Here is a 21,716-nt window from a genome sequence, read left to right on the forward strand (position 1 = left end):
AAACATTGGCAAATAAAAGACACGACATGGCATTCAATGGAGGCTTTATTGAAAGCGTGTGAACAATGAACTGCATGACGCATCACATCTCTGATTTCAAACATACATGGTCCAAAGGTGTTCCTGTATCTTATGGTAATACACAGCCTTCACAGGTCCTGCTATCTGATTTAGGGATATATATTTTTTTTGGGGGGGGGGGGGATTTATATCAAAGCTACAGAGCACCATTTAATTTCTACATTCATACCAAAAGTTAAAATGGAGACATGACAAAAAGGTATGTAAAGCATAAATTGAATGAAACCTTCCACAGATCACAGAACTCAAGCCAAAATGTACATATTAAAAAGCATGTTAGTCATACAATCAGACAAACTGATTTATTCATGAATGAGAAACAAACAAATTGCAGTTGACTGTAAAAACAAAATCCGTTACACATGTAACAAACAGGTGGAGGTCTTTGTGTGAACTGTAATTCGGCAGTAAACTCAACATCCAGTGTTGATTAACTCACTAATAAAAGCACTAATGCTGCCTTAATCTGACCACCATTACGAGAGGACACATGTAACAAAAGCCTTTATAACTGTACAGAAAACAGTTGATTGAAGTGTCTGTGTGTGCATGCAAATACATAATGTATACTTATATTTATCTCCGTTAACTGACCAAACAGTTCTGATAGAGTAGTTGGTTGTTTTCTGACATCTACCTTTGGCAAACATTCCTCGCTGTGTCACGGCAGCTCTTCCAGAGAGGCGGCGCACCACTTACGTCACTCTTACGTAAGGCAGGTTGATTTGAAGAGCACTGCCCTGTACAAAAACAATGACTGGAAATGTTGTACAGATGACATAGATTTTCCTAAGAAAAGATCTGGCTCAAAGGGAGCACGGACATTAATAAAATCGTTGAAATCTAAGTGGAAACTTCACAACACTGGGTATAATATCGAAAAGAGCTTGTCCGTTGCATAGAAAACTTCTACAAAAAGGGAGCAATATAACAAAGCACAAACATAAACAGCTTACATGCGAGCCTGAGAGATGAGTTTTTAAACAGAGTCGAGGACCAATCCAATTCAATTTCACACCACGTTCCTTCACAAAATGATTCCTGATTACTTAAGACGCACTTAAATAAATACAATTTCTTTAAATCTGAAATACGTTTGTCTCCAAAACTTTGCTACAACTTTATGGTCCAACTGTACAGAACGGAAATGCCTGGCTGAGAGTAAAAGCGAGAATCCGAGAAAAACTGACACGCACAGGAAATACTTACAAAATATACTTTCAAATCTGAAATGATGAAGGACTCTACAGGGTCCGGATGCTTCTTACGATTTCACGATGTAACTTAACTCCCATGATTCTTTAAGCAATTTCAAATCTGTAAGTAATACAAAACTCCATGAGTAAGTGGTAGTAAAAGATAACAACATTACCATCAAGGTATTAACATTGTAAAACAAAGTCAAATAAAACACTAGCATATAAAACAAAAGGCAACAGAGAATCCTCCATTTCCAATGCTGAGGGTAGTGTAGGGTTGTGGGGGGGGGGGGGGGGGGGCTGGTTCCTTGGCTCAGCGTGAGAGCTTCTGCCCGGCCACATCCCGAGAATCTCAGTAGCCCGACTCTAGAGTAGTGGTGCGTGTCCTAGGCCTCAAAGCGCTGCGGGAAGACCATGGGAGCGACGAGGGTACACATGTAGAGGAAGAGACAGACCCAGCTGGAGGCCATCTTGATCCAGAACACTGACCAGCTCCCCTCTAACAGCCGCTCAATCTTATGGTCGTCATAACTGCAAAAAGTAAGCACAGAGGGAGAGAACTGAACAAAAGGCACCATCATAAGCAGCTAAATGCTCCTCTTTGTTCATCAGCTACAACTTTTGTTTGTCTCCTTTTTGATGTTCGGCAAACACTGGGTTCTTTTTCTCTCTGCCTGCTGCAGCCAAAATAAATACCGTGAGAGCGGTGAGTGTGGATCAAAACAGTAAATCTGCAATGTCATAAACCTTTATGGAGCTAATGGGAATATAGTACATACAAATAATGCACTGCCATGAACTGAGTGAGGTCTGCAGTACATGGATGCATGAACATAAGCATAACCGTATACGCCCAGACAGCAGCACAATCAAAGCGTCACTTACTGGAACCAGTTGGTGACGGTCATCATGACGTAGAGGGATCCGAGGAAGAAGACAGAATGGAAGAAGGCGTAGCCATAGATGGTTCCCTCTTGCTCGTCATTCACCACATTCTGGCCCCCACCAGTGTTCTCCCCATCATAGTCGTCTAAAAGCACACATTAAATGATGTGGGTCAGTGACACTTTTTAGTAAAAACATTTTTTTTACAATTAAGTAAAGGCTTATCTTAAATGTGATGGACTACAAAGACAAAACAAGATACAAGACAAAAAAAGAAATGCTCCATTTGGAGTTACATTCAGGAAGGTGGGGGGGGTTAAAGCTTTGCTCTAATCCATAAATGGTTACCAGAGGATCCCCTCCCTCAGTGCAGCTCTGTGACTGATGACTTCAGGAGGAGAAGGATCAATCTCTGAGCTGACAGCGACACACTTTGTTATTTTCCGTTTAGTTCATCATTATTGTTCTCTCCTACTCTGCCTAGCTGTCAATGTATCCGGCTGTATTACCTTTTTGGAAATATCTGACAGTGTTTTGAAGATTGAACTCCAACAGGTGGACAGTTTGGGACGTCATTAGAAAGTTTGACTTTAGAGAAATGAAGCGATGCAGCACCTTGAATATAACGAGGCCATGCTGGGCACAGATTGAGGCCGTTTGCACGTCATCCAATAGCTCAAAAACACTGATGTCATTCTGGACTTACTTATTTAAATGATATGCACCTCCAAAAAGTAGAAATATGTGTGTGAGTGGCGACATATTTCTGGTGGTTATATTTGCAAACTGTATAACTTTCAAAATTATTTCCAGCAGGGGGCAGTGTCAGCCTACCCACAATTCCACTTTGCTGCTGGTCCTGCTTCACTGTGTCATACTACCCTCCTAGTAACAGTGACATCATCTATGTTTGCTGACCAATACTTTCTCACCATCCTCAATCTGGCTGAGGAATAGCAATGAGTTTAGCCGCTCCGTGTGCAAACTGCAAACACTACGAACTGCAGGGGACATTATTTGACTTTCCTCACCTGTGTCATCTCCAAAACAGAAACAGCATCGAGCTCTCTGCAGGATAAAGACAAACACACAGGTTACCTCCTGACTGGAATACACACACTCATTATGTCTCTTGGGTCTAATATATTTAATTTGATAAAGACGTCTAATTGGGATTGTCTGGTCGGTCCTGTTAATCCGTTTGTATAAATCATTGACCCACACACCTAGTGAGATCCAAATATGTTTTTATGCTTTTACCTCAGTCTCTGGCTCACTGGTCCTATACACTTGAAGCGCTGCAGAGCTTCGTCTGGTGGTGGACATCAAGCTAGAGGGAGGGTGGAGAAGGAGATGGAAATACAGACGGAGGGAGAGAAAGGTTGTAATTCCGTCACAATGTATTTTTCCATTAATTTGCAGAGTCTAATTCTCTCTCCTTCAGGGAACGACCACAAGAGACATGATGCCTCCACTTGATGGGAAACACATGTGAAAAAAAAAAAAAAGCCATTAGTTATCTCTCACACGCTTAGCTAAGCCACAGCCAATCATACACTGCCTTGCCAGAGTCCCAGCCAATCAAATAACTACCCCGTCTCTGTCGCTATAGCCTGCCATGAAACACATTACTCTTGTTTCCACATTGTTTATAACAGAACTGCTGTTAATGCGTTTGGATTGAAGCCTTGACATAATCTCTCAACTCTTTACATTCAGCGATATAGCACTAAAAAGAGATTCCTTATAGGGAAACTTGGCTTGTATTTGGGTAGACATGGAGATCAGGAAAAAGCAAGAGGTGTGTAGGTGTGTAGGTGTGTGTGTGTGTGTGTGTGTGTGTGTGTGTCTCACCAAGAGTAAAGGACGCAACCAAACAGGATAACGGTTCCAAAAGCGGTGACAATCTTCTTGTCGCTCTCATTCTCGGCGTTGAAGGGAAACACACACACGGTTGTGTTCACACCATTTCTTTCAAATACTAGACAGAGAGGATGTGCAGACAGAGATGGATGAGGCAAAACAAGAAGTAGAGAGTTTTGTAAGGAGTAGGGAAATTGCAAAAGATACAGTGAGTGTGTGTGTGTGTGTGTATTTTGGCACAGTGTTAGCCGTATCGGGAGCCTGGGGGGGGGGGGGGGGGGGTTCTTACTCTATGTTTTGTACAACAGAGTAAGAACAAAAGCACCAACAGCCTCACTTACAGTCTGTTACTAAGGAGACATGTGCTAATATTATATATGTATGGTAAGATTATCTTTACAATAGCATCTCAGCATAGAGTATTATCTTGACAGCTACTGTGGAAACAGGAGCGCTGTAGGGATGGGAATGTACCTCCGACTCGACAGAGTCATTTGTTTGAAGAATCACAACTTTCCCCTAAAGCTCTCAGTTAAACCTTTTTATCTTTATCATAGAGATCTGAATGCCTTATCTTACACAGGCCTCCCTATATTGTGTTTGCTTCATGTTTCTTACTTTAACACAACAACATTTCGCAGAACAGATTTGCAGGAATCCTTATCTGTTATGATAACATCGTCTGTGTCCTTAACAGGAACAGAATTGTTTGTTTTTTGAGAGATGAGTTCCCCTTTTATTAAAGTGTCTGTTTTAGTGTCTCAAGTATTTTTGGTTCATTTTAAAAAGAGGGGACTTTTTGTAATATCTTCAAAGTTTTAAACTTGCAAGCTGCAGTTGGAATAAATCAGACTACTGTCGTCCTGCAGACTTAAAGATTAACATTTATTTCGTTAGTAGGGATGAAAAGTGGAAGGGAAGTTGAGCGTCTTTAGCTTCTTCTGTACTCTGACTTATTACCCAGTGAAAGGGAATATTTGAGTACACACTTACAAAAAGGGATGCAGATCAAATCCTTTTACTTTAAAAACTTTTTCAATTTTAAAAACACACTTCACACTCTAAACTAAAAATGCACTTTGTGTTGTCTCAGCCAACAAAACTTAAAAATAAAACTACTAACTATATTCTCAATCACAATATTTATCTATATTGATTATCGTCCCATTCCTAAGCATGACAGTGTGCCAATGCAAGAGTTGTGGAAAAAAAACAAAAGAGAGCAGCTGTGTGAATGCCAGCCTGGTACTTTATCAGTCTTCATTACAGAACAGCTACGTGGTGTTTGCTGCAGCATTAATACGCCTAACCCATGACTCCCCGTTAGTAATACGTGTTGATCTAAACTGATACCCAGCAGTAGCTGTAATACTAGGTGGAGATCGGCTTCTGTTCATACTCACTTTCTTTAGGTTTGCTGGAGAAGGCTGAGAAGGTGAGGTACATGACGTACACACTGATGACTCCGGGCTGCAGCAGGCCCGATGTGGGCTGCACTGTAGGGACACAAAGGTGAATAAAAGGATTTTATTAACACTGGTTAAATGTGTGAGTTAGTGCAAATGTGTTTTACAAAATACTGCAAGTACTGTAGCCAACAGTCTTACTTATCTATTAATATTATCCTATGTCTTATGTGAAAGACTCGGTTGATAAGTTATTATACAGAAGGCATCCAAACACAAACGCTTGTATGTTCATATCAATGTGCTTGTGAGTACAGCTCCTCACGTTTCTGGATGCACGGGGAGATGGCCAACAGGGAGACGACGAGGCACAGGCTGCCGTTGATGCCCAGGAAGATCTTGTTAAGCAAACAGGCCTCGGGGTCGGTGTAGAACACAGCCATCAAGACCAAGAACCCCACCGCAACGCTGAACAGCATCAGAGTCACAAAGGCCAAAGCTGCATACCACATACGATTGTACCTCACTCCTGAACTCCTGCAGACAGAAATAAAGCGGGAGAGAGGAAGCAGAAGGGAGAAACATAACATGAACAAGGGTAACGCAAATGAAAAATGAAGAAATTAGATCAACATGGGGAAAAAAGCAAAGAAAACGGACACAGAGACCGCCCTAAAGAAAAATTAAAAGAAGGAGAAAGTTACGCTTGGTGAGTTATTTCAGCACCCTGAGGAAATGAGAAGACAGCTTTACGGTTGCTTAAGTGCTTTCACATCCTCTTTCCAAAATTGTATTTAAAAAAACTGAATAAAGTGGGTAACGGTGCACATACACACACATTGGGAGATTTAGGTATATTGCATTAGTAACCAAACCATTTAAAAGCTTTTGAAACAATCCGCTGTGGTAGTGTGTGTCGGAGGGGAAGGGGAAACTGAGTGCACACCCCTAAACCATATGTATCCTGTGAATCTGCACGGGGCCGGCCTGCTGCCAAGCCTCCCCTCCACCCACGCAAACACAAAGCGAAATGACTCCGTCTATCCAAACTGTTTTCATCCAAAAACAACCTCAGAAGAATATGCCCCACCTTAGGTTCAAATAAAAGAAAACACTGCACTGCTCTTATTTACAGGACGTCCATGCCAATTAAACAAACAAAAAAGAGAGAGGACATGTTGCTCTCACCAGTTTGTGTTCCATCTGTGTGCGAACTTCACCAAAAGCATGAGCTGGATCAGCAGGAAAATGAACCCGCCAGCTGCTCCTATGCAGCGCCACACTGTGGCATTGGAGAGAGAGAGAGAGAGAAAGAGAGAGAGAGAGAAGAGAGAGAGAAAGAGAGAGAGAAGAGAGAGAAGAAAGAGAAAGAAAGAAAGAGAGAAAGAAGAGAGAGAGAGAGAGAGAGAGAGAGAGAGAGAGAGAGAGAGAGAGAGAGAGAGAGAGAGAGAGAGAGAGAGAGAGAGAGATGAGAAGACCTTACAGCGGGTATCTGTGACTTGTTGCACTTTCATGCTGCGAGATTATATTAAAACTACAGAAAACATGACGTTTGTGTGGAAGGCAGTGTGATTAAGTGATCTTGGAAAATGATGCATAGATAAAAACTGCAATACTTGTTATTCCAATATTTTCCCATTACTTCCTGTGAATCCAACTTTTTGACATCATTGAGATGGATATATTAATGATACGTTAACTAGTGTAATAGAAAGTTTCATATGTCCATGTTACATTTGTTTTCAATGAACTTCTGTCTTGCCCAGCATATCTCTGTACCTTTATTTGTATTCCCACGACATTCTTCCTGTGCCTCCTTACAGATAAGTTCAAACTGTGTGAATCTTCCACCCTCCCCTCTCTACTACACAGATACACAAGTGTTCTCTCCTCACCCAGACTGCTTGCACTCTGTATGATTATTGGACCTTCTTTGCAAAGAATAAATACTTATTTCATTTTAGTATTGTACACTTCACTGGTAATTTGTATAAAAAAGGACTTAATTCAAACTTTCCACCACACTAGCATAATATATTACAGATACTAGCTTTAAAAATATTACAGCAGTGCAGGTCTACTATCGAGTTTCCTCTCTTTACCTTCCAGAAAGGTTTCCTCTTCTGGGATGAAGAAGGCTCCAGCGCAGCACGCCACCAGCGCAATAAACTTCAGCAACCAGAACCTGTGTTGTAAAAATGTGTGTAATAAAGTGAATTCAAACAAGCAGTTGTCTTGAGTTTTATTACAGTTACATATGCATGCTGGGCTAATTCCTTCAAAAAGACCCGCTAATGATATACTTTTAGGGATAGATCCGTCTCTTGTACGCCTCAAAGTATTTTAACAGAGAAGCACCTGGCTTTCTTATCTTTCCTCTTTCCTCCAGAGACAGAGTTCTTTTTAATTTATCTGCGTGGGGGCAACACGATAGGACCTTCTTACAGGAAAGGGAGACGATACTTTGATTTAATGTGTCACACTGAAGGTCAAACGAACCTGAGAGCAGACCTGCACACTTAGACGAGATGAGACACAAATCCTACTTATATATATATATATATATATATATATATATATATATATATATATATATATATATATATATATATATATATAAAAATGTAAAAAAGTAAACATGGCAGTAAATACATGTGCTTATGTTGATGTCAAAATGAGGCGGTTTGCTTGTGATTTTTACCGTTTGCAATCCGAGATACTGAATGGACCCGACTAACGCCAGCATTAATGAAAACCTGCCTGCTTGTAATGCCCATACCTTCAGTCAAGTGTTTGAATTTCACCTTTGTGTTCATAGACCAGCTATAAAGATTTAGGCTTCCAGATTATAGATGCAAGGTGGACAGGAAGAGGAATAAGGCTTTCTTACCCGTTATGCACGGCCGCCCTCCAGCCTCTGCTGTTGTTGACGCGTATGGTGAAGATAGCGAAGAATAAGAAGAAGCAGGCCATGCCGAAGCACACCTTGTAGACGGCAGAGTAGCCCACCAGAGTTTTGCAGTTCTCCCCTGCATTAATCTTCACACACAACTCACTGTAGAAGGGGATCTGATTGACAGAATCACAAACACTTTGATTAGATCATTCTGATGTTGAACTCATGTTTGTCTAGTGCGCGGCCTCAGAGAGAAGGCCCGATGGCATCTATTCTGAGCGTCACGCCTCTAAAGGAGCAGAAAGAGAGAACAGGCAGCAACAACAACCCCTTTTTCTCTCCATGTGGCCCTCTTTCATCCCTCGTTCTCCACAGGCTGTTAGAGGGGCCTTACAACTAACTGTCAGTGTACACAAACAAAAGACACAGATGAATAAATTAACCGCCTTTTGTCAGCAAGTCAGAGGGATTGGGAAGAGCGAAGAGCACAGAGAGCATGAGGAAGACAGACAGACTGGCAGATCCGTCTTAAAATAAAACATTTTCGACCTACAGTGAGCTGCATAAAAAAAATAAAAACGGGAGACAGTAAAGCAGAAAAGGAGTTTGCTGTGGCCTTCAACAGGAAATTGTAAGTACTTCAGTGGCTCAGTGCCAACAGAAGAGACAGCCTTTGAAATGATAACCATACAATGGTTAAATATATATTTTCCTTTCACTGATCTCCCCCCCCCCCCCCGACTGTAGAGATGTGAATCAAAGTCAAATACATGATCTGCTTTTCAAACAGAAGTCAAGTTTTGAGAGAACCCCAGATATTTACTTTCAGATAATAAACGGTGTCAGTTGGCTCTACTGATGATCGGCAGAGTGTTTTGGTCACTGAGGTTGTACACATGGGTGAGACTCCAGTGGATTGAGTTGTCATCACCTCAGTGTGTAGCACAGTCCAGAGCCAGATCACAACATCGAGTAAAAAGCCCATTTTGGAGCTTTTGTCTCATGTTGAGGACCATATTAGCATGTCCATGGTGTCGTGATTAAGAGGGAAGGGGGCCGGCTGTTTCAGACAGCTGTAAATCTCTTGAGAAAAGACCGGCACTCTCATAGGCACAATGGCTGCTCTCTTAGCCGGGACTTCCCACTGTGCTCAGTGTGCGACTGGCAGTGTGCATGTAAACGTGTATATATGTGTGTGTAACTCAGCAGGCTTTGCGTGGGGGCTATCAGAGGCCATTTTGTGCCTGGATGGGCCTTTTACAGGGTTGCCCTCTCACAGGGAGACACACAGTCGGGGGTCCTTTCAATACTGTACAGTAGACACTGGCGGCAAAAGAGAGAAGAAAAAACAGGAGGAGAAGATTGGTGGTCTTGAAATAGCGCTCTCAGTTGAGGAAACTTGCAGTCATTGCCATAGTAGCACAGTCAGCAGATGGTATTCTTCCCAGTCTTCCTAGTTTAGTGAACGCTTATTTAGCAACTAGACTGTATATACTGTACGGTACCTGGAAACAGGCACATTAATCCACAAGCTCAGATAATCAGCTATCAATAATAACCTACAATAGAGTAGGCAGGATAAAAAGAAGATGTATATCTACAGTCTGACTCACTAGATTGTAGCAGTGACCACAGAAGCCTTCCAGAAAGAGTCTGATAATAATCCTGCATTTTGATGATTCAAAGAGGCAACGTGGGGGGGGGGGGGGGGGGGAAACTAATGAAAGCTGTGAAGATCAAAAGAAAGAGCAGCAAGCCTCCCGGCTAGGTGGGCGGTTAAAAAACAAAAAGCTACCCGCCTGAACGAACTCCTGCCTCCTTGATTATGGCCTTACTACTGCGAACATTCATGTGGGATCTCCAGGTAAAATAGTGCGATGTCTGCTTTGCCTGTAGCAATGTTAAGAAATCTTTAATTTTGCCTGTTAGCAATGACAAGGTAACACTGGTACATTCTCCAAAAATGTTATTCTATTTACACCACAAAACTTGGCTCACCTGTGAAGACAACTTTCTGTTTCCAATTATATGTGTGAACAGTGTGAAACCTACAAATAAGTTATTTCTTTTTCATTTTCAGTTCTGCCCAATGTTGGCATGTGTTTCTGCATACTGCACTCTAATGGCACTCGGACCTCATTTATGTACAGTTGCTTACTTCTGCAAAGTGAATCCTGGGGAGAGAGTACACATAGCGGTAGGTCAAACAGTGTAAAAGGGCAAAGTATTGAATCTACTGTTGGCTTGGATACCACAGCCCATGAGCCGACCAGCACTCTCCTCTTCAGTAAACAAAGCCTTTCACAAAACAACGACAGATTTAAGACTAGCTATTCAATTATTTAAACTACAATACAAAGACTAGAAAATGCACACATAACTTATTTTAGAGTAAATAAGCTGATCTGTAGTCTCACTAATAAGAAAGCAGAAGATATTTAACAAGTAGACATACGAGTCGTCTCAAGAAATCCCATTCCTCGAGTCCAAAGAGAGCACAAGTTCTCATGCGTTACATATATATAGATATATCTATATATATACATACCTATGATATAGACATGCCAGATTTTAGTTTTAAAAATCAGGGATGTTTAAATTAATATTAACAAATAACAACTAAATGACTTTTATTTCTGTGGATCGACTAATCGTTCTATTTCCCGTCATATTAAACTGAATAAATTTCCACTATCTTCAAACTAGTCGTTTGATATATAAAATGTCAGAAAATAGTGAAAAATGTCCTGAGAGTCTAGAAAATAATCTGCAGAATCGATTAATCGATAATAAAAATAACTTAACTGCAGCACTGCGGTCAACAGCAACTGGCCTCGACCCAAATCAAAACTATAATAAGCCCAATAACTTTACTGCGTGTCCGCCCTTAAGACCCCAAGAAGTCAGCAGGTATGCTGCTACCTACACATCTGAACACATGACAGGAAACAATGACCTCAGTCGATCCGAGTAGATCTCGTCATAACTTATTGATCACTGTACTATGGAAGCACCCATCTGTTAGAGGCTTTTAGGACTGAGTTTCAGAACAACTCCACTCCCTCTCCATTTAAAATGACGCTGTTATGGAGGTCAGAAGAGAGCTTTTATTTTTTCTTACCTTCCTACAATGAACACTTTGAACCACAGACAACCAACCATGTAATGAGATACCTAAATATATCTGTAACTTTAAGTTCAAATAAAGAAGTGTGAATGTGTGCGAGTGATACTTTGCTTTGTGAGTGATTAATGTACTTACATTGTCTCTCATCTGCTCCTCCACAGTGGGGGACATCATGATGACACAGATGATGGTGACCAGCAGGAAGTAGAGGGCGTACATGATTCGGGTCCCTTTGGACTGTTTGATCTTGGGGCAGCAGTTACAGCAGCACGAGCAGGCCGCTGAGCCGCAGCAGCAGGCCAGCTGCACACAGAGAACAATGGAGAAAAGGAGGGAGAGATATGGAGAAAACATTACCATATCAGTTGCAGAATTTTCCACACTGCTATAAGCCATCTGATAAAGACATAATGTATTTACAGGGAACTTGGATAAGGGAGAAACAGGGTTCAAGTGTGCATTTTGCAGCTATCCCTATCAGCAGAGGCTGAACAAAAGCAAACTAAAATCCTCCAATATCACAAAAATGCTTGTTTGAAGTAGTAAAATTGACTAATTGCAACAAACGTGTTGTAACAGTAACATTATAGATAACAAGAGCAGCAGACAAAAGATAAAAACAGAAATCACATGGTTTGAAATTTAACAAAGTATCCCCTCTATTCTTAGACCCTCAATTTGAGTTAAATCAAACGTCACAAAAATAGAAGAAAAACCCTTTAACAGGAAAAGACGAGAGGAACCTCAGAGGAGCAACAGGGGAGGGATTACTCTTTCAGGATGGCCAGAAATGCAATGTAGCGAATGTGGACAGAAATAGCAGAAGTAAATTACTAGTTAGTTAAACCTTAGAAGCCAAAAACCAATGAACTACAGACGCTTTAAGGCAGTGTTTGAAGGGGTCTCCTCTTCATGAAACTTTTTGTTTAAAGTTAATTGTTACAGTATCACTTCAGCATCTGATTCATCATTATTTATTTAAAATCTTTTTTAAAAGATGGTTCAAAGGTGTAATGGAAAGTTTGTAACTCATGATGTTCTTCATATTAATATTTGTCCCCTCTCGACACATGGTGTTCTTCATATTACCTTTTGCTTATGCCTTTCCTTAAGTATCCCTATGAGACTTGAACTCTGCCCTCTTGTCTGATAAATACCTCAGCCCCATCTTATTCCTCTGATTAATGAGTTCAGACAGGGACTAGGTTCCTCATGTTGACAAAAAGTAGTCCATCTATAGGTTAAAGTTCCTCTTCTGAGACGTTAACGTGTGTCTGAACACATCGTACTATTTTCCTTACTGTCGCCTCGCTAATTTATGCGACGACTGTTTTCTTGTGTAACCCTTCTCAGGACTCTCTGTCCTAAAAGATGAGATGTCTGATGGGAAAGGGGGAGCGGAGGGGGTCAACGTATAGACTATATATGTTGTATGTAACTCTTCATACTTGGTACTTCACAGCTGACTGCTTGCCACTCTGCCTTGTCGTTCCTCGAAACACCATTTATTCCTTCAAGTATCTTTCTTTCAGAATCTCTGCCTTCTCTCAAAGTGTTTTAGTTTGTCTCAGATGAAATCCCACGACAAAAGGTTGCAGCCATTGTGGCAAAATGTGACGTGCGACAGTATTTGGTGCCCTCTGGTACATTTTCATCTTTCCAGAGATTCATCTTTCACAATCCTGAAACAGCTACTACTTACTGCAGGTCTGAGCCAGAAGACAAAATGATGGCAACTTAAAGGGGAGGGGGAAAACTTGCAATAGAAGAAGAGATCCGCCTGACTGTCTTTGCTCATTCATGGCTTCTATCACAAGGGACAAATCCCTCCCTATCCTTCACAGTGGCAACTCTTGGTCAGTGCAGACAGTGAAGTCTTGTCCGAAAACAAACACACACACACACACAGAGGCCTACTCTGTTTCTTCTGACAGGCCTTCATACAGGGGGGGCAGTCTCATAAAGACAGGCGTTGTGTTCTATTTAGGAAAGAGGAGGCTCTATAATTATACAGTATAACGTCTTTCTGTAGCCACCCCACCCTGCTTTTGTAAGCCTCCTACTCCTCATCCTGCAGAGCGCAGCACTGCTGTGGTGCGAGGTGAACTTCTGCTGTGGTCTACAATCGAGGTGAGGAACACTTCAGTGCTCGAGAGCTTAAAAACACGCCATTTTCCTTCGTGTGTTCTCCCCTTATAGGATGCAGGGATGCAACACATACTTTGCTAGTAAAGAATTAAAAAGGTGCTGTGGGTTACATGCCAAGGCTAGTGCGGCCAGATTCTTTAATAAAATACAAATGTATTTTTTGTGTAGACGAGAGAAACAAGCTTACAGCTAAATCAGCAAGTTCTTAGTTGTTCTGTCCTTCAGGAATTTCAGACTTTTTAAAATTTTTATAATGATTGAAAAACATCTCCCACACCAACGACCTTCAATAACTGATTCTCACTGGTTGCCGCACGCGCGCCTTGCAGTCTATCTCTCAAGGTGAAAGAAAGTATTTTATATTACAAGTATCTTCTTTTTTTTATTTTCTTTGCCGACAGGAATCTCAGTAAAATTCTACTCCCATCTTTCTTTCTTCAAATCTTTAATGAACTTTTATAAAATGTACCTTTTAGCAGTTAAGTCACAATTTATTTCCCACTGGAAATGATGGGCAGATGGGCCATCACTTGTCAAATGGAGGGTGTCGTGTCTGAGTTCCTTCACAATTTAACTAATAGGGAGCACCAAGTGGTGTATGCCACAAATTGTGACAAGGTGCGTCAACAAAATGGCTCCAATTCTGTGGCTGTATTTATCTCATCTTTGTCCCTGCGATACGAAATGTTTTCATTGTTCTTAATCTCTTTAATGCATGTCATGTTAGAGGAGAGTCCAAGAGTCAGGACCGTAACTTCAGTACACTTAAATAGCAATTGGAGTCTAAAAGTAAAAACTGGGTCAGAAGGAATTCACTGGAGACCAACAAAGTTTGATGCAAAATAGTTTATTTTTAACAACCGATTAACGGGTTGTGCTCATGTTTTTATCCACAACATACCCTGCCCTCATTGGTGGAAAGTGGGGCGAAATGCGTCCCCCTTCCCTAATTATTTTTACATTTTCTTGCAGCATTATTATAATGGTATCACGTTTTGGGTGATCCTACCCCTTCCACTAACGCTAGATAGATATTGAATACATTGATTACCCATTATAATACTGTAATACATTATTTATATATTACAAGTCAGAGGACTTACTAGAAGAAATTTACTACAATGTATGCATCCGCAAGCTCAAATTATTTCATGTTTTTATATTTGTGGGCCATTTTTTGCCTTTATTAAATAGGATACACTCATAGCAGTATCTCAGCCCTCGTCTGCGAGTGTGTGTCCTCCTAAACCGAGGTCTGTAATCTGGCCAGGGTGTATTGATTTAGTAAAGCCAGTGTGCAACATCGTCTGATGTGTTGCGTTCCGCTCCAGATGCCAGTAATGCGCGGTATGCTTCAGACTCGTGGAGCCACAGGAGCACATGGTCAGGCTCAAGCTACTTCTGGCAACATGGCTCGGCCTCCCTGCTCTTTCTGTCCAGAGGTTTCCCTGCAAGTCTTTTCTAGATGAATGTAATTGTTTTTTGCCTGGAGCTGAACAATGGTAACAGATAGCCTTGCCTTTTTGATACAAGCCGTGTGGTTTCTGGTTTCGGTTTGCTAGTTCTCTAAACAGATTCCCATGTGAAACCAAACTCAATTATGTTTCCGCTAGAGTTCTGTCTAACAGATAAAGATTCTGCCTCCAAGGTTGCACGGGCATATTTCTGCTTTTAAGCGCACACAGACTCCTAGCTTTCAAACTCGAATGAAGTTTTACGCACGTGGCCCCCTGGTCTCCATTTGACTACACACAGCTTAACAGGATAAGCCTTTTTCTTTGTCTCCGCTACACCCACATGTCTTTCTCAATGGGCGATTAATTAACCACAACCGACTGAAAGCAAGCAGGAAAAAAAAACCTGGATGATTCAAATCATGAGGGTGTTTAGATTTCATTAGTTAGGGGGTGTTTCACCAGCAGCCTGCACACAGTGAGGGGCCCAACAGCAAACTGCAGCAGAACTGATGGAGGGAGGGGGAACCAGGAGAGGGGAATGTCTCGAGGAATTTTACAATACAGAGATACAAAAACAGTATCCATGGTAACCTACCCTCTTAATGAGCTATCCACCCCCTCCTCCACCAGCATGTCGACAGGTGGTCGGCGGGTCAGCAGTGTACACCCCTACTTCAATATCAACAGCAACCCCCCCTAGCTGGTCATTGTGCTCTCGCCAAATGTCCCAAAAATCATCATCACATGTTCCAAGAAACATGGCACTTTAGCCGTTTGCTCTAGTTTTACCAGACTACAACTGATCCCAGTCTCTCACAACCCTCCTTTGAAGGCACCAGGCCTCACTACACTGTGATTGTGGGACTCTCGAGAGACAAAGACTTCTCACTCAGCCTGAAGCTCTGTTTTACTCTCTTCATCTCATTTCCTCCGTCCTCCCCCACACCCTGTTACTTGGAGTTTTATTGTTGTCATCTCTTGTATTTTCCTCCCCTTCGCCCTTTCTTTGTTATCTTCAGCTGCCCTTTACCCTAAAATCACTCACTCTCCTGCTACCCTCCAGCTGTTCTAGGGGACAGGAGAAAGACGATATTGCTCAAAGCACACACAGGAATCAGCTTTACGTGGGAGAGACACGGACCGGAGAGATGGACCGGACACAGCAGGGAGAATGCCCTCAGGAAATGAACCTAAGTGCCATTAAAAATTAAGCAAGTGGTTGCAGAGACAGAATTAAATCTGTATGACCTTGTATATCTCAACAAGGACTCTGACCTACAGCTGGATGCTTAATCAACAAGTGTGATACAGCTCCTCATGTAGGCAATCCTAAAACCACATCTGTGATTTGTTTAACAGAGCATTGAAGATAATTACCATGTTTTTCCCTCCTCCATCCTCTACTGCATTATTATCCTCAACCAAGCAGTGATGAAAAGAATTGCAGTATTTAACAAACAGGAAATGGCATGGGTAGGCTAAATCATACACACCAGGGTAAACCCTGGAGCACATAGCTATGAAGACACAACTGCTTATGTAATACAAACAGGCCCATTCGCAAAAATAGGTCACTCACTATATCACAGAAGGCACGGCAAAGGAGGGGATAGACAGAGAGGGTTTTCACCTCCAACAAATCAAGCAGCCAACACATGCATCAACAATGCTTCCACAGGTTGGGAGGTGAGGGAATCTGACAAATCTGGATGGAATATTTGGCATCAGACTACAGAAACCGAGATCTTTTCCTGCCGCCGCTGACACAGATTTCCCCTCCCAAGATATAAAACGGAGGGAGAAACTTTCCTGAGCTGATTTAAGCTGTTGAATTTTTGTTTATCAGTAGAGGGGGGGAGGTCAACTGTTTTCCGTGGAGAAAAAATAGCAGCACATACAGACAGACATGACTCACAACTGAGATGAGCACTGTCAAAACAAACTTGACTGGAAGATTGTGACATAACAACTTCAACATCTGTTGTGGCGGTTGATTCATTCATCCCATCTAATACATTTACCTTTATTTCCTGTACTACTTTAAAACTCAGGGAACTCCCTGTTAGTTAGAGCTTAATGATAATGGCCAGTGGATAAAGTTGACCACAATTAATCATGACAAACTATCATCTCAGTCGAAACTGTAGACACACCCTCGTATCTCAACTTACAACAATACACAATACAATACATTGAGTTGAACAGAGCGAGGTGAAACCAGCAGGTGAAAAGAAATTTAAAAAGAGGGAACAGAAAAACTTGAAACAATAACACACTCTTTCTCACACACACACACACACACACACACACACACACACACGATTGGCCCGAGCTCCAGACCAAGGCCTACTCCATTTCCCCTTATGTTGTAAATGACAGCTCCTCTATTGTCCATATAGCTAGGCAGCTGTATACACACAGCAAAAATGTATCACTGCTCTGTTTCCTATACACAAAAGGAGGGCTTTGGTTCTCTCTTGGCAAATACAGCCCCTAGCTACAACCAACAGAGAGAAACTGAAGTCCAATGGAAAGAAAAGAAAAGACAAAGAAGAACTGAGGTACAGTGAAGAGCTGAAAAACAGGGCAGAAATGAAACAATCCTGTCCAGACAAAGGAGTCAGTCACAAATATAACCAAAGGAAACAGACCAAAGAAGAACGGGAAGACAGTGAGTCAAAATACAAGGCAATATAAAATCAACAGACACAGGCTAATCCAGCGTCACTGTGTTTACAAAAGGACTTGTTTCACTTCCAAAAGAGTGTTGTTTACTGGTGATGCTTCCGCTACGCAGAGCTGCACACGTCATCATCTGCTTCCTATAGCCACTGCCTTACTGTAGGCTCAACTGATACCAATGGCCCCATGCAACAAAGAGTCAGCTGGCATTTCACACGGTTACATCAGCACCTTCAACCGTTGCACAAAAATACTAGATTACAGAGACGAAACATGGGGGGATGTGAAATGGAAGAGGTTTGCGTAAGACATTGTGGCCGCTGTATGACGGTTCAGAGGCAGAGAAAAAAAGATTAAAAGATTGCCAATGACGTCCCTGTGGGAAAACAAACTCATGCTGCTGCTGACCACAGCAAAATTGCTGAGGGGAAGCTGGAAATAGCAGACGTATCTTACATGGACACCGTTGGCCAGTAATTCTAATCGTATGACTGACCCAGAAATGCAAGTTAGTAGGGACTGCTACAGACGTTTGGTGGCCGTATTCACTGTAGTTTTACAAGTCGAGAAAAATGTACAGTTCATTAACACCTGTTTTTAGGATCACCTACCCCTCAGTGATCTTACATTCTCTGTGCCGTGACCAAGTAACAATGTTACACTTAACCTGTGTCAGAAAACCCACAAAACAGTAAATAAAAGATAGACTGCCCACCAATCCCTATTCATCAAACGCTTTTGGTTATCGTGCACTACCCTGATAAAGGCAGGATAGCCAAAATGTTTGAATAAAACATGGTGTACTGGAGAACTGGAATGCTGCTTGCACATTTCACAAAAGGTAAGTGTAAGTGTTTGATGTCTTACTCAAAGATACTCTATCAGGAAGAATGCTTGCTAGACCGCGGCCTCTTGTATCCTTGAGGTCCTCTAGACGCATGTACACTGCCAACGTTGCCTGTGCCATAGCTGTGCTGCTTGAAACACCCACATGGTTTCACTCCTGTCCCACACTCACAGCCAAAGCTTGCAGGGCTTTGGACAAAACTCAACATTGAGCTAAAGCCTACCCCCCTATCCCATCACAATATGGCATACATCCCTTATCCCACTGAGAATTTACAAGTGAGCTGCTCCCACACCATGCCTGCTTCTCTCTCCAAATCTAACCCCAACACCACCCACCCTCCCTTAATTTCCACCTCTGAGCCTGTGGAAATTAACAGACCACACATCAATTTAGCCTACTTTAAAACTCAAGAGGGGCACATATATGCACTCAAAAAAAGCTAATTACAAGTATACACATAAACAGAGATGGAGACAAAACTAAATGGGGTGTCTGTGACATGGATTAGCACACCACCAGCACAGCAGTGCACTGCTTTATTGTTTGCCCTTCTTCTTCTCTTAATCCTTCCCTGTTTCCATCATCCTGTCTTTGAAAAGAACAGGAAATAGAAGTGAGCTCCCCTTAGATGAAAGATGTGTCTGTGTGATTAAATTCCTGACCAGACCAGCTCAGCAGTGGTAACCCTGTGGTCAAAAATAATCTGTTGGATGAAAACAAGATACTCAGTACTTAAGAAATTCCTCTCTTCCTCTCGTAACTTTACATATAAGCCACAGCGTGAGCTGAAATGTCTGAAATGTCATATTACTTACAGGACTCAAATAATTCAGATACACAAACAATGTAAGCACCAATCAATTTCAATGCTGATTAATTTGGAATTTCTTTCTCATGATTAATCCTGTAAATGTCAGTAAAAGGTTTTGTCCAACAAATAGTCAAAAACCCAGAGAAATTCAATTTATCATGGAGGACAAAGAAAACTACATAATATTTGGGATTTTTGCTTTAACAATTACTTAAACAATAAATACATGAACTACTGATATTTCCAATCGACACACAATTAATTGACTAATTCATTCAGCTCTCAAAGTAACCTGGATCTTTATATAAGAGTACATGTTCATTATAGTAATGATTACTTTTTCAACAAAACAATTAATTTACAAAAAGGGACAATTTATGTTCTAGAGGAGGTATACAGTGTCTTGTCAAGACACTAGAAACGAAACATGTTGGAGTTTAGGTTCATTTTAATTACTACTTACTATCTGTAACTGTGTGTGTTTGTTCTTTATCTCAAGGGGACTCTCATGGTTAAATAAAAAATGTAAAAATGTAAAAAAATAAACAATAAACCTAGCTATTTGTATTCTGCAACTTCAAAGACTGACCTCAAACATGTCGGAAACAAAAACAAAGAGTAGGCCTAACCATATCATTTCTACAGGGGGTACACTGTATATAATGTAGTTCCTTTTTCAAGTGAGTCTGCCTTTTATAAATAAGTATGCATCTTAAATATAGCCTTACATATTACCCATGACCAGTTCAGAAACACAAACAACAGTGTAAGGGTATGTTTGACTGTGACAAGACGGAGGTTGCTAGCTAGAAATCGGATTGGCCTGAAGTTTTTGAGCTGGAGAGCAAGATGTTCCTCAGTGGTTGGAAAAGTGTAACTGTGCATTACAGAAAAGAAAAACAAGAAAACCACAATGAAGACGGCAAGACGAAAGTCATCACTAGTTATGTAGGAAGGACACGTCTGAGCTCTGACATTGTTTTAGTTTCACATCTGTAAGTAATGAAAGATGACGTTACTTCTGATAGCAGGTACTAGACGGTGCCTGCTCGATGTTTTAGCTAGCCTCGTCTCTTTGTCTTCCAGCGGCTGTAACGCTACTACAGTGAAGTTATTCAATCATTTCACTGAGATAATTATATTATTTTCATATTGTTAATAAATTACGGTGGCTGACAAGTGGTCTCGCGACTCACCACGACATAAAATAATCGCTGACTCGCGTTAGCTGAAGATGAAGTGTCCACAGATATTCATACAAACAGTAAACAACACGAGTCGACGTTACACCCAGCATAACGCTTCATTGTGTCGTTCATGAGTACATCGGAGTATTGTTCCTTACCTGCGAGATACAACACGGAGTGCACATTTTGCCGAGAGACAATCAATAAAATCCGTTTAAGAGTAACAGGAGACTGCTGCTTTCTTCCTCTTCCACATGAAATCAGCGCCGCCACCACACGGGGAACAACGCGCCTGTCCTCCTCACACTGCCAGTCCTCCCTGGCTGCTGCCGCCGCTGTCTCTCCTCCAAACACTCCTCAATTCCTCCCTGTCCCTCCTCCCACACTGCACATCACCAACACAAACACGAAGCTTTACTGCCCCCGCCGCAGAAAGCATCAATAAGTGGTTGTAAATAGGCCATGAAAACATCTGTGACACAATACTAGGCTCTCATTAGGAGACCAAAGCTTCTCACAAACAAATTAATTGCTTTAAAATCACTCCTGAGAACCCTAAAGACATTATAAGACCATCAGGTCATATTAAGGGAATGTAGTGGTATCTAATTATAATAATAATACTTGACACTTATTGATAATAGGTGGCACATTTCTCACAATCACCTTTAAGTCTGGCTACAACAGAATATTCAGATGAGGCAATGTGTCATTAAAGTCAATCACTCTTAGTTGTACAGCAGTTATTTGAAAGTTGTTGTTTTTTTTATCCTACAGCTGTACTAACAACCAGTGTGTGAGATAATTGGTAATGTTACAGCCTATATGAAGTCACTCTGTCTTATTCCCAAGAAGACAACGTATAGGCAATAGCTTTGGCTTGATGAGTTATATGAAGCTATAATCTGTTTGGTATTATGACATGTTATTGTGCCATGCACATACTACAAGAGCCCAGCCCACATGGAAAACACCAAAACATCCTGTTAAAACATCAACATCAACACACTTCTTACATGAAGTGACAATATGAAAGAACTGTCTTCTGTCCCAGGTTCTATAAATTAACTAAAAGTATAAAATTAAGAACATTTTACTAAAAAAGCTGTGACATGATTAATTAC

The 21,716-nt window shown here is 41.3% G+C and overlaps 1 protein-coding gene across 1 annotated transcript; it reads right to left on the bottom strand.

The window, feature by feature from the left end:
* Window positions 1-27: 27 nt before the first annotated feature.
* serinc5 (serine incorporator 5) lies at window positions 28-21,004 on the bottom strand. Its single transcript, XM_029440414.1, has 12 exons — window positions 20,751-21,004; window positions 11,593-11,760; window positions 8,325-8,503; window positions 7,537-7,619; window positions 6,623-6,716; window positions 5,760-5,971; window positions 5,432-5,524; window positions 4,020-4,146; window positions 3,426-3,495; window positions 3,197-3,233; window positions 2,166-2,310; window positions 28-1,811 (listed from the first exon to the last, which is right to left on the bottom strand). The coding sequence occupies exons 1-12, from the start codon at window positions 20,775-20,777 to the stop codon at window positions 1,667-1,669; spliced, it is 1,380 nt and encodes a 459-aa protein (XP_029296274.1). The 5' UTR covers window positions 20,778-21,004; the 3' UTR covers window positions 28-1,666.
* Window positions 21,005-21,716: the final 712 nt, after the last annotated feature.

The sequence above is a fragment of the Cottoperca gobio genome, chromosome 9 (assembly GCF_900634415.1).
Source record: "Cottoperca gobio chromosome 9, fCotGob3.1, whole genome shotgun sequence".
NCBI classification, from domain to species: Eukaryota; Metazoa; Chordata; class Actinopteri; order Perciformes; family Bovichtidae; genus Cottoperca; species Cottoperca gobio.